Source organism: Bufo gargarizans, chromosome 2, assembly GCF_014858855.1.
Source record: "Bufo gargarizans isolate SCDJY-AF-19 chromosome 2, ASM1485885v1, whole genome shotgun sequence".
Classification (NCBI taxonomy): Eukaryota; Metazoa; Chordata; class Amphibia; order Anura; family Bufonidae; genus Bufo; species Bufo gargarizans.
The window spans coordinates 479,514,156-479,528,127 of record NC_058081.1 but is presented as its reverse complement, the minus strand read 5'-3'; the positions used below and the strand labels follow the sequence as shown (position 1 = coordinate 479,528,127).

General features: G+C 47.4%; 1 protein-coding gene across 1 annotated transcript in view; it reads left to right on the top strand.

Moving 5' to 3' along the window:
- The window catches only part of CAMK2A (calcium/calmodulin dependent protein kinase II alpha), a 263,773-nt gene that overhangs the window by 218,981 nt on the left and 30,820 nt on the right, over positions 1 to 13,972 (top strand). Inside the window, exon 14 of the mRNA XM_044281129.1 lies at positions 11,996 to 12,028. Within this exon, the coding sequence (XP_044137064.1) occupies positions 11,996 to 12,028 (33 nt within the window). The remainder of the gene's footprint in view (positions 1 to 11,995; positions 12,029 to 13,972) is intronic.

Here is a 13,972-nt window from a genome sequence, read left to right as displayed (position 1 = left end):
GCCAACCCCTTTAATTAACAATTCCCTTATCTAATGTTACCATTTGGAATACTATTGGTACCTTTAAGAGTGATTTGAAAATACACCCGGACTACTGAAGACTACATTTTACAGTTTACGGCAGTATATTGTATATTCTGAAATTAGAATCCAGAATAAAATCATTTGTAGTCTGCAGAAATCTCCCCAGCTGCCATCGAGTGTTTTTAGTAGCTAACTGGACTATTTTGATTATAAGACATTGCTATTTAAAGCGGATCTGTTATGATCCGCATGGGATGGAGGGGGAGATGCTGAGCTCAGGGTTGGATAGTTTTCTAATATTAGTTTTTATAATATTATGTAATATTATAGAGAAAGCCTGGGAGTCCTGCTTGCTTCACCCTCACACAGCGACAGCTTTGTATGAGTTTGTATGTAGGAAAAGTTGTCAGTCACTGTGTATGGGTGATAGAAACTGGACTCACAGGCTTTCTCTATGAGTTGTAACAGCTAGGCCTCATTCACACAGCAGATTTTGCCTTTGCCACATATTTCAGTGGGGTTTCTGCCATGGATTTTCAATTTGAATGCAGCATACCTGCTATCAGTTCAGCCCCATTCTTTGCATTTAAAGTGAAACTTTCATTTTTTTTATTTGCTAGTTTATTAGAGCTAGACATGTATACATGAGTTAGGGTACTTTCACACGTTTTATCCTAATGCATTCCGTTCAGGATGCATCAGGATGTCTTCAGTTCAGTCCTTTTACGGTATTTGGACGGAGAAAAAAAATACGCAGCATGCTGCATTTTTCTCTCCGGCCAAAAATCCCAAACACATTTTTTTTCCATAGGAATGTATTAGTGCTGGATCCGGCATTAAAATTGCCACATTGACAGATCCGGTCGTCCAGCCTGCGCATGTGCAGACCTTTAAAAATGTAAAAAAATAAATAAATACCAGATCCGTTTTTCCAGATGACCCCGGAGAGACGGATCCGGTATTGCAATGTATTTGTGAGACAGATCCGCATCCGGATCCGTCTACAAATAGTTTTAGTTTGCATACAGATTGCGACGGAACTGCCTGCCGGAATCCAGCAACGCAAGTGTGAAAGTTACCCTTAGTCTGTCAATGATTGTTAAAAGATCTGTAATTACCTTATAATAACAGCTTTCATTAATATCCCCTGTCCCTTTCCACTGGTCCATTAAAAGACTGTTGCTAGGGCTTGTCTGTCTTCCCTTTAGTATAAACAGAAGACAGAGGGGCGGTCCTTCACACTGCATGCCTGCATTAGACTTCAGAGTGAGGAGGCGTGTCTCTCAGTAATCCAATCTGATTGGCCTCAGAGAACTGGCAGAGGAGCCATCTTGAGAAGATCCTCATATTCTAGAAGTTAAAACAGCTGTAACTAAGGGAAAAACTCAAGGAAAACAGTGGTATGTGAAGAAAGTAAATATTGCTTCATGCATAATGCTGCAGCAGCAGTAACATATGCTAAAATAGATTTTTGAAGAAAACATGACAATTAGACTTTAAATTGCGAGTGGACAATCACCGCTGTTTCCAGTGGTGTATGTGGGAAAACAATTGGAGGCGGATTTCAAATTACCACCAGGTGGCTTTTTGGTGCACAGTCCACACTGCAGAAGACTTGATGTGAACAGGACCTTAAACAGCTTTTCAGATGAAAATATGGAAACAAATTACTGTATAGAAAGCTATTTACCCTGAGCTCAGCATCTTCCTCTCTATCCTGTGCTTCCCTCAGGTAGGCATGGCAGAGCAGCTTAAGGCCGCAGCTCCGTAAAAATTCCGGATGAGCAGCCTCAAGTGGAGCCTTTTTAGCCTTTGTATGGTCAGTACAGAGGGGCTATTCAGTTTCAAGTTCAGTATGTCAACTTATATATCTAACAAAAATGTGATACTAATCATCTTGTGTAATTATACCTAAGAAAATGATATTTGGAAAGCCTATCATATATGGACTTGTGAAATATAACTGGTCTGAACGCCACTTATTTGAAATCAATGATGTTGTCTGTGGTCTGCAATCAGTGGCCCTACATTTCCCAGCATGTCCTCTACAACCCGGTTTCTGGGCTTGCTGGGAGCTGTAGTTTTGCAAAAGTTGGAGAGCCGCAGATGGCAGACCACTGCTCTATATGATACACAATGATGTCAGTAATTCACATTTGCTGTCATCACCATTTTGCCTTCATTCTTTCAAGATGGTTGCTTATAGTAAATGTGGATAACATCTGCACCCTAGAAAACCTAGGAAAACACAAAAGGAATCTTGGACAAATACTGAACTATGATGTCAGCTCAGTTTTCTCTACACTGGGACTGACTGTAATTTGGGTCTTCGTGATGGGACTTCGCTTATGAACACCTGTTGATTTTCATAGTTCTAAGGACAGGTGACCAAAAAGGAACCCACAAACCAGTTTCCTGTCATCAGCTGCGCTCCTGCTGCACACTGTCCTACCTGCTGCTTCCCCACACTGCACACTGTACGACGCGCTGTCGTCCTGCACTGCACTCTGCTTCGTCTGCTGCCTCACTGCACCGCGCACTGCTCCATCTGCTGCTTTTCCGCACTGCATACATTTCTACAGCAAGTGTTTCAATGGGAATCTCATTTAAACAAGACTTTGGGAAGGTGCTGACTACAGATGAGGGGCATATTTGGGGTTGCAGATAAGCTATGCCAAATCTTAGGGTAGTTTGGGTATTGCCAACTCCCCCATTTCCGTCTCGGATTAGCCTAACCTAGTCCCTCTCTCCGCAATGATCAGGGCAGACCAAAGTTGTTTTAGTCATTTACTTGTACCCCCTTATTCTGTATGAGATTCAGGCAGCGCATGACAAGACCAGACATGACCCCTGCTACTGCCTCCTGATAGGGCAGATTAGTAAAATGGAGAAGTGGAGCTAACTACGCCCTGCAGGCTAACTTACTTACACTTCATACAGGTGACTCTTTCAGGTGCACCCTTCCTTAGAGGGCGCCCAAAGCTATTAGACAGCTGAATGTCAAATGTTATGGAAATGTATCATCTGGGTTGTGGAGAAGTGTAAATTGAAGTTTGTGGGACGTGGTGTAAGGGTCCATTCGTATGTCTGCAAAATGGGTCCGTATCCATTCCGCAATTTTGCGGAACCATTCATTTTTAATGGGGCCGGAATGTGCTGTCCGCATCCGCACTTCCGTTCCTCAAAAAATAGAACATGTCTTATTCTTGTCCGCAATTGTGGACAACAAAAGGCATTTTCTATGAGAGTGCAAGCGATGTGCGGTCCGCCAGTGTCCGTGTTTTGCGGATCCACAAAACACATACAGACATGTGAATGGACCCTAAATCTGTAGCAGATCCCCTCCATTGCACATGCAATATATAGAACTGGTATTATCCTATAGGGCTGAAGAATCGATGGGGCGGTTTAGTTCATAATTTCATAGGTGCAACCTCAATCTCTGCACCTCATGTACGTACAGTACGGTAATGTTCCACCACAGGGATAAAAAGCACAGTGCTGTCATAGAACAGAGATAGTGAACGCTTAGGGGGACATTTAGGCTAAATGCACACAATCAGGATTGTGTACGCGGAGTTGTGTACATTGTATTCTATGAAAATTTGAAATTCTCAATGCACAAGATGCAGATTTTTTTTCTGCGCGGATTTTGACCTGCGGTGCGGATTTAAAAATCTGCAGCATATCAAATTTTCCTGACCGGATTTTCTTCATTCACTTAGTAAAATCCACATGCGGAAAATCCGCACTAAATCCGCATGCAAATCTGCACCATGCGGATTTCAGTACGGATTCTCGCACATGAATCCTGAATGTGTTCATGTACCCTTACTATGCTATATATGCTGCTTTTATGGAATCAAAAAGTCTCACATTTTGTCTCAAGCTTTTTGGGTTTAAAATGGTGACTTTTCTCCTTTACAGATCTTTTCTGAAATGGTGAGATAACGCGGGGTGGCAGGGGCGGTGTAGTCTCGACACATTTAGATTCACGTCACTTTTCTGGCCAGAATAAAGACAGAAATCAGTATTGGAATAATGCTCCTCATGACACAGAATAGTTATGATATACATAGTTGGGTCACAATACTTAATAAACATTGTGAAGTCATAGGGAAGTGTTATTGTACACAGCGATGTCACATACAACTAATGAACGCATGAGTAGGGTATTGTCCATTCCTCGTGGGCCTCTTACCAATCCCATCTTAAACCCCCCTTTACCCGTACAAAACTAACAATAACTCACTGAGACCAGCTTTGGATTTAAATGGCCACAGCAGCCGTTTATTAATAAATACATAACATAAATAACATAACACCAGTTGTTTATTCCCTGACGAGGGAGGTCCTTGAAGCCCCAGAACTTGTTATCACAACTCACGAAACAGGCCCATCCATCTTGCCTCCAGCCGTAAAACACCAGCTCGGAGACCAACTGACGGACGCCTTTTTACACCAGCCAACCGTCCAACCATGGGAGTCCAGCCCCCACCATTGAGGCCCTCCCATTTTTCCGAAGTATCCGTACCACCAACTTCGAGGACCTCCCACCGCCAACGACTGCCACGACAATAAAGACATAAGCACATACAAGACACCGCACACAAAACAACCACCCCTTCCTCCTTAACACTCCTTCACAAAAAAACCGTCCCTTACCTTACCCCTATTCCACAAGGGCGGGAGGGTGGGAGTTTTTCACCTAAACTAACTGCTCTAAGATGGCGCCGGTTACCTCCCCCTCTTATAACCTAGCCTAACAGCCCACCCACTCTACTCTCCACCCACCATACTTTCAAACTCCTTAACCCCTACACTGCCGGCCCACTCAGTCCAAACCCTATCATGTCGGCCTCCCCTCAACTGCGTCCCCAGTACGGCCTCACTTGAGTAGGGTATTGTCCATTCCTCGTGGGCCTCTTACCAATCCCATCTTAAACCCCCCTTTACCCGTACAAAACTAACAATAACTCACTGAGACCAGTTTTGGATTTAAATGGCCACAGCAGCCGTTTATTAATAAATACATAACATAAATAACATAACACCAGTTGTTTATTCCCTGACGAGGGAGGTCCTTGAAGCCCCAGAACTTGTTATCACAACTCACGAAACAGGCCCATCCATCTTGCCTCCAGCCGTAAAACACCAGCTCGGAGACCAACTGACGGACGCCTTTTTACACCAGCCAACCGTCCAACCATGGGAGTCCAGCCCCCACCATTGAGGCCCTCCCATTTTTCCGAAGTATCCGTACCACCAACTTCGAGGACCTCCCACCGCCAACGACGCGCAAACTGACAACCTCCCTCAGGCTTGCGCGTTCCTCCACGACCCCAGAGCCCTCTCAATCCCTCCTTGCAAACCAAGCGACCACAGATCAATCCCAACAGCATTTAAATGCACCCCATCCGCTCTCCAAAACGCTCCCACACCCGGCTCCAGCTCCATATGCCGCACTGCCACTGCCCCATTCCTTGCCATGAATTTTCCCAAAATCCTATTAACCTTAACTCTCGCCTTATTAAGACGGTCCACCGACCTAGCCCCACGCCACACACGGCGAGGCACTATGTCCGACCAAACTGTTACCATGGCCGGGAACAAAGACCACAAACGCAACAAATCAAATTTTGCATCCCTTATCAATTCCCTAACCGGCTTACCCCCCAAGTCATTCCCCCCCACATGTAATACCAATACGTCCGGGGGGCCACCCAGCCGAGCATATCGGTGCACTTCCTTCATAACCCCTTCCCACAACATACCCCTTACCCCAATCCAACGAACCACTGCAACATCCCGATCAAACCCCAATTGCCATCCGTCCGGACGAACGTCCGCCCTCAGCGCCCCCCAAAACACAAAGGAGTGTCCGAGTATCCAAACCAACGCGGGCCTATAACCTGGAAGATATAACAAAGAAAAAACACAAGACTTCGTCATCCATCAACCATCATTAATCCAACAAGCCAACCCTAACATAAGACCTAAACCTCGCTGATTCCCATCTCCCAATCTTCTTAATCACTTCATCACTCATCCCTGCTCTCGCCGCTTCAGTAGCCGCACCTATCCTAAACGAATGCCCAGTAAAATCCTCCGCTGCAATACCCAACTCACGCAGGCAGCGCTTAAACACCGCCACGAACTGATATCGCGACAGATATGACCCATCCTCATGCCTAAGCAATGGACCTGTTGTTGTCACACCCCCCACATCATACTCCCGCAAGCACTGCACAGGGCACATAGCACAGCCCGGGACCTCAAACAACCGGACATAACTTCCCTTTCCTTCCCTATCCGTCTTAGACCTACGAATCCTGATGACAACCCTGTCACCCGCTAGCCCAACATCCTCCTTCAACAAACCCCCACCAACAGACCGAACACCACCACACACCAATTCCCCCAAACGGAATGCTCCAAAAAACGCTAAGGAAAAAGCAACCCTGAACAGCTTCACCTCCCAACCTGACTTACAACACACCTCCACCTGCCTACCCAATTTTGACAACAAATCAAAAGAGACTGGCCTCCTCCTGTCCTCCGCCCGCTTCCCACGCCTCCAACCTTTTAACACCTGCCTCACCAAAAAAGTCTTTGTCACATCCTGTAATCCCCTCAGCTTAAAACCAAAAGCAAGTCCAGCCGTCCATCTATTCATTTTTGCGACAGACCATCCCTGCTCCTTTACATGCCCCAAGAACAACAACAGAGGGGTCTCCCCCTCATCCACTACCACCCCCAAATCCTCACACCACCTCTGCCAATCATTCCACGCTTTCCCATAAGCCACCCACGTCCCAGCACTCATTGAGTCCTGCAGCAACCTTCCTATGGTACCTCCAACAGCTCCCACATGGAATCCGGGCACTCCAACCCCTCGCTGTCCGCTCCCGGCGCCAACTGCCGAAACCGCTCCCACTGTAAACGAGAAAGGGCATCAGCAATACCATTAGACACACCAGGGACATGAACAGCCACAATCCAAGCATTCAGTGATAAACAAACTAACACCAAATGCTGCAACAAACGAACTACAGGCGGCGACGACGCTGTCATGTTATTAATGGCCTGAACAACCCCCAAATTATCACAATGGAATCTAATCTTCTTATTCCTGAAACAATCCCCCCATAACACCACCGCAAGCACAATTGGGAAAAGCTCTAATAACGCCAGATTCTTAACCCAACCCCGCTCCACCCAGGAACTAGGCCAACTCCCCGCACACCACTGCCCATGACAATATACCCCAAAACCTGAACCCCCAGCCGCGTCCGAAAACAAATCAAAATCGAAACTATCCACCGCCTCCCCCATAACCAACGTCCTTCCATTAAAGTGCAGCAAAAATTCCGCCCAAACCGCCAAATCCCTTTTAAGCTCCTTACCCAACCTGACAAAATGATGCGGGGCCGTAACACCCGCCGTAGCCCCCGCCAGCCGTCGACAAAAAATTCTCCCCATAGGCATAATCCTGCATGCAAAATTGAGCTTGCCCAACAAAGATTGCAAATCCTTCAACCTAATCTTCGCTGCCCTCCGCGCCTTTTCCACCACCAGCCTCAGATCCCGTACCTTCTCCTCAGGCAAACGACACTCCATACTGTCCGTGTTAATCACGATTCCCAGAAAACTCAACTCCGAAGTAGGACCCACAGTCTTCTCTTTTGCCAATGGTACCCCAAACCTCCCAAAAACCGACTCTACCGTGCTCAACAACACCGAACAAACCTTAGACCCCGCCGGTCCCAAACACAGGAAATCATCCAGGTAATGAATGATGGATGAACAACCCGAAACGTCTTTAACAACCCATTCCAAAAATGAACTGAACGCTTCAAAATATGCACAAGACACAGAACACCCCATCGGTAAGCATCTGTCCACAAAATACTTTCCATCCCAGTAGCACCCCAACAAATGCAAACTGTCTGGATTCACAGGCAGGAGCCGGAACGCCGCCTCGATGTCCGTCTTAGCTAACAACGCCCCCACCCCTAACTTCCGCACCCAACCTACCGCCGCGTCAAATGAAGTGTATGCCACCGAACAAAGTTCCGGATCAATACCCTCATTGACCGACGCACCCTTCGGGTATGACAAGTGATGAATGAGCCGAAACTTATTCGGCTCTTTCTTCGGTACAATCCCCAAAGGTGATATACGCAAACCAGCCAGCGGAAGCTCCGAATAAGGACCACCCATCCTCCCCAAAGCCACCTCCCTGGCCAACTTATCCGCCACCACCTCCGGGTGTTCCAATGCCGAGCGCAAATTCCTCTTCCTCATAACCACAGGCAACGGTGCCGATGGTATAGAAAACCCCTTAATAAACCCGTCCCTCAAAAATTCTGCCACCCCTCCTTTAGGATACCTACTTAAATAGGGCTCCATCCTTTCCACCCGCACCGGAGTCAGGCCCTTTTCCAGCCGCCTCCCCCCCTCTCTGTCTGTTACCTCTAAAACACCTGTTTGCCCCATGGGAACCTCCACACCCTGAACACTCGTGCTTAAATCTGCACTTTGACCCAAACTTACAATTCCCTTTGTTAAAGAGGAAACAGAGCCCTTTTGCGGAGGCGACCGAGAATGCCGACTGCCCAGATCCCCCCGCCTCACTCCGAAAGGACTGCCCTGCCCGTACCGGAGCCATCACCCTCATCCATAACCCAATATCCTTGTGATCCCACCTTATGCTGCTCCGAACCGCCATCCTCTGCCGAAATTGCTCGTCATACCGCAACCAGCCAGTCCCCCCGTATACCCGCCAAGCCTCCCCAATCGCATCCATGTAACAAAAGAGAGACGAGCAACACTCCGGCTTCCGTTCCCCAACCACGCTCGCCAAAATAGCAAAGGCCTGAAGCCAATTAGAAAAAGTCCGCGGGATCAGACGAAACCTCCGTTTTTCCTCCTCCTCCTTTTTTCCCTCATCTTTTTTAACCTTATCCAAATTAAACCTCTCCAAAGGGAGCAAGGAAAATATTTCTACATATTCCCCCCTCCAAATCCTCTCACGCACCTCCTGCTTCAGATGCGCCCCCAATGGCCCCTCAAAACACACGTATACCTCGCCACGCGCCCCATCCTCCACTGCTTGCCTATCCGCCTCCCCCCCCACCTGGGTCTGCACTGACACCGAATCACACACTCTGCCAGGCGCCTCGCCAGCTGCCCTGCCACCCCCGGCCCCCATCCCCCGCGCCTGCATCGGGGAAACACCAGCCGTCCCAAAACCTGACATCCACCCCGCCAAGCTCTGAAAAAACTGCCCCAAACCTTTTCCCAGGTCCCCTTGTGACACACCCATCTCCCCCGGGCCACCCGCCCATGGATTAAGTGCCCCCCCAACCCCCTCACCTGGCTGCCGGGGGGCTGTGAACCCCGCAGCCGAAGGTCCTGCCTCCTGATGATCTTCTGGCACACTTTCATCCTCTTCTCTTCTTCCCAGGGACTCCTCGCTCGTCGCCGCAGACATCCCAGCCGGCCGGCTGGATGCGTCCTGATCCAACCTTCCTCTGTGGGCGGAGCCTCCGCCATGCTGTCCGTTCACCCCCTCCGGCCTGTGCACAACCACCGGCTCCATGCGCACAGCCGAGATTAAGGCAGCCTCACTCCCTCGCCGAGCGGCCTCCCCTGGACTGGGGGCACCCGCCGAACCAGGTCCCGAACCCACGACTCGCGATGTTGAAGGCGGGAGAGGATTCCCTCCGCCTGACGCTGGGCCCCGCCGTGCATTCTGATTCCTCCCGCTCCGGGTGGCCCTGGCAACAGACACCCTGCCAGCCCCCCGTCGCGGAGGGTCCCCGGAGGGGCTCTGCACCCGGCGCCGAGCCCTGGGGGTCACCTCTGGACTAAGGCGCGCCGGCGGCCGTACCCGCCGCGGCCGTCTCGCCCGTGGCGGTGAGCTGACAGTACTCACCGCCGCCCCCTGGAGCAGGCCGGACACCTGCTCCTGCAGCCATTCGGGTCCCCGGGCCTCCGCCGCTGCCCGCAACTGCTGGATAAGCTGCTCTACAGCCTGCATGATGTGAGTTTTTCACCTAAACTAACTGCTCTAAGATGGCGCCGGTTACCTCCCCCTCTTATAACCTAGCCTAACAGCCCACCCACTCTACTCTCCACCCACCATACTTTCAAACTCCTTAACCCCTACACTGCCGGCCCACTCAGTCCAAACCCTATCATGTCGGCCTCCCCTCAACTGCGTCCCCAGTACGGCCTCACTTTATTCTCTTATGTGACAAAGTGGTGGCTGAGCCCACACATACCCTAGGGCTGTGGTACAGCTGCAACCTCTATGCCCTCTATAGACAGTTACGCTCTTGTAGTTATACTAGGAGAACCTAGATGGATATGGGATATATCATTAAGGCCTCCTGCACACAAACGTGTGCTTCCCGTTGCCGTATTGCGGACCGAATTTGCAGATCCGCAATACACCAGTGCCGTTCCGTGGGCATTCCGCATCACAGATGCGGACCTATTCACTTGAATGTGTCTGCAAATCCGGAGATGCGGAATGGTGCGGAACAGAAGCATGGAACGGAACCCTATGGAAGCCCTACGGAGTGCTTCCATGGGGTTTCGTCCCATACTTCCGTTCCGCAAAAAGATAGAACATGTCCTATCTTTTTGCGGAATGGCCGGATCCATTAAAGTGAATGGGTCCGCGATCCGATGCGGCTGCCCCACGGACTGATTTCATGCATTGCGGCCCGCAGCACGACCACGAGGTGCACACGTTCGTGTGCAGTGGGCCTAAGGGTATGGCCATACATTGAGGTTTCCTGGTGCAGTTTGGGAAGCCAAATTCAGGAGTAGATCATGAAAGGAGAGAAAGTATATACGTAGGACAGATATGATTTTTCCTCTTTTTTGAATTCACTCCTGGTTTTGGCTGCCAAAGCTGACTTTGTGACTGTATCCTGATGCTTTCTAGTCAGTGGGATAGCCATAGAGGTTGTAGATGTGACATAATGTAGAAAGTACGCCATCCTTGCCCAATGTAAACAAATATTTCCCCCTTTACCCCCTCTGCCTTTGTCCTAGAGATCAGTGTTGAATTGAGTGCAGAATTTGAACTTTATAGTAACCCTGTTATGCTGTTGACCATACATGCCTAAAGTAGAAAAGAAGACGATACCACGAAGCTAATATATTCTTGCACTACAAATCCCAACATGCTTTGCAATACACAGGAGTTGAAAAGCTTGAGAGAAAGTAAACACCAACCACACTCAAAGCAATACCATTGAAAATGTATGTGTTCACTGTAATGCACATCATTCAGTATCTGCTGGCTGCTTCCATCCTCTTTCTCTCTGGTTAGGTTTTGGTCACTGTGATCTGTCCTGAGCCTTGGTCGTGTATTTCTCTTACTTGTGTCACTCACTTTTGTGCAGGATGACATACTGCTCAATGTTAGGATGCCTTATTAATGTTGGTTCCCTGCTGTGCTCCTCTGGCTGTGCTTCTGCTTCTGTAAGCTTCTCCAACATGTGGATGTGTGGATCTCCGATTCAACCACCCAACACATCTTGTGTTTAGATATATTGAACTCACCGTAATAGTTTCATTCATATTTCATAATGGAAATCTTGGAAGACTATATGCACAAGCTGTTCAGTGGTTGCAGAGATCATTGGCTCAAATAAACCCAATGCTGCATGTGATATACCTTCTGGAGACTATTACAGTATACAAAACACGCTTTAAACTGATTCCACCACCCCAACTCCATTTGGTCATCTACACTTGCTATGCTACATGGCTTTGTTGTTAATTGTTATCCTTAATGTTCCTTGTGTATTTTACATCCCGCTGGGGCTTTTTTTGTGATGCAGCTACTGCTTGTGGTCACTATGTGGACTTCCGTGCTTTCCCCTGTGGTCACCGTGCTGCTGGCTGTGTGTCTCACTCTCCTTCCTATCTGTTCTCCTTGTTTTTCCAGAAAAGAAAGTCCAGTTCCAGTGTCCAGTTGATGGTGAGTCTATGTTTTGTCTTATTCAGTGCTGGTTCCTCTGGGTCCCAGAAAGGAGCAATGGTCTGCTTCACTTTCCCTCTAAGCTAAGGGATCTGAATATAACCTGTGCCCTCTTTGGTGGAGTCCATTGTTTATGGTTGCACCAGTGGGTGGACTCAAAATAGATATTGTGTCATTCTGAAGAAGCAATAATCCAGGTCAATCAGCTTACAGGGGATTTTGGGCTGCTCATACTGGCACAGTGATGTACTTCATAGCAAAGGTATAATAAGGACTTAGACAAGCAGATGCCACACTGACTAATTGGTCTGTGAGACATGTGAATGTTGTTGGATCACTTGAGTAGTGGACACCATAATTCTATATCATCCTAGATACCTCCTTGTGTAAAACTATGCACTTCTGAAGCTCCTGAAACATATCACAAAGTTGGGTGTATCGTTAGCTTAACAGGGTTTTCCAAGACTTACATATTGATGACTAGAGATGAGCGAAGCTTTGAAAAAATTTATTTGGCTGCTTCGCCGAAGTTCACAAAGAAATTAAATTTGTGACAAAAGTATTGCATTCCATTGTATGTAGCGAGCGCAATGACGAGGAACGGAGATCATGCCATCCCCTGTCATTAAACCCCTCAGATGCCGCGTTCAACCCTTAACACAGCATCTGACAGTCGGCACATTAAGGCCTTTAAGGGGTTAATCAGGGGTTAAAAAAAAGAAAAACATACTCACCTCATCCATTTGCTCATGAAGAGGCCGTTGTGGCCATCTTGATTGAAGAAAACGCTCGAAATGAAGGAGCCCAGCACTGCCCCGCATCCTCCAAATTCACTCCTTGCTCCCCTGACCTCACACAGTTAAAGCACCGTATTCTCGCACATCCTCAGTTTCCTCCCTGAGGCCGATACCAGCACAGGGAAAGAACACCATGCCGGCGCTGATATGCAGCATACTCACAAATGCGCGAGATTAAGGTGCTTCAACTGTGTGATGTCGGGGGAGCAAGGAGTGGATTTGGAGGATGTGGGGCGGTGCTGTGCTCCTTCACAGTGGACGTGGCTGGGCTCCTGAAACGTTGGCAAAAGCCCCTTGAGCTCCTTACTAGCCTCATTTGCATATATATAAAATCGTTTTTCTGACTCTTCCAAGAGCCATATTTTTTTTATTTTATTTTTTCGTTTTAAGTTCACCTAGGCATATAAGGTTTTTTGTTTTTTTTAATGGCACTGTTTATTTTATCATAGCTTGTATTAGAAAACAGGAAAAATTATTTGTGCATGGAAATTGGCAATTCCACCAAGGGTTTTGGAGTTTTGTTTTTACAACGTTCACTGTGCACTAAGAATGACGAGAAAACCTTATTCTGCGGGTCAGTACAGTTACAGCGATACCAAATTTATATACTTTTAATTATATTATACTAAATATCACATAACATTTAAAAAAACTATTTTTTCTTTGTATCACTATATTTTGACAGGCAGAACTCTTTTATATTTTTGTCCTTAGAGTTGAATGAGCACTTGTTTTTTGCGGGATGAACTGTAGTTTTTAACAATACCATATTTGGGGACAGATTACTTTTTAAATCCATTTTTATTCAATTTTGTTGGGTGGACAAGGTGACCAAAAAATGGAAAATGTTATGACATACCACACAGGAAAAATATTTTTACATTTTAAAAGCTAGAACATTTTTGTATGTGGACGTAGATATCATGTTTATTTTGTTTTATTGGTTATTTTTTTTATATGTAATATTAGAGATGGGGGTTTGAATTTTTATAATTTTTTTGCGATTTTATTTATAGTCTCCTTAGGGGACTGAAACATGTGATCTTCTGACTGCGTATCCCCTAAATCACAATTGAAACTATTGCGGTCTATGGGATTCTGATGCTGTGCCTGAGAAACCATACCTCGTGCACAGCTTTTTAGGCAG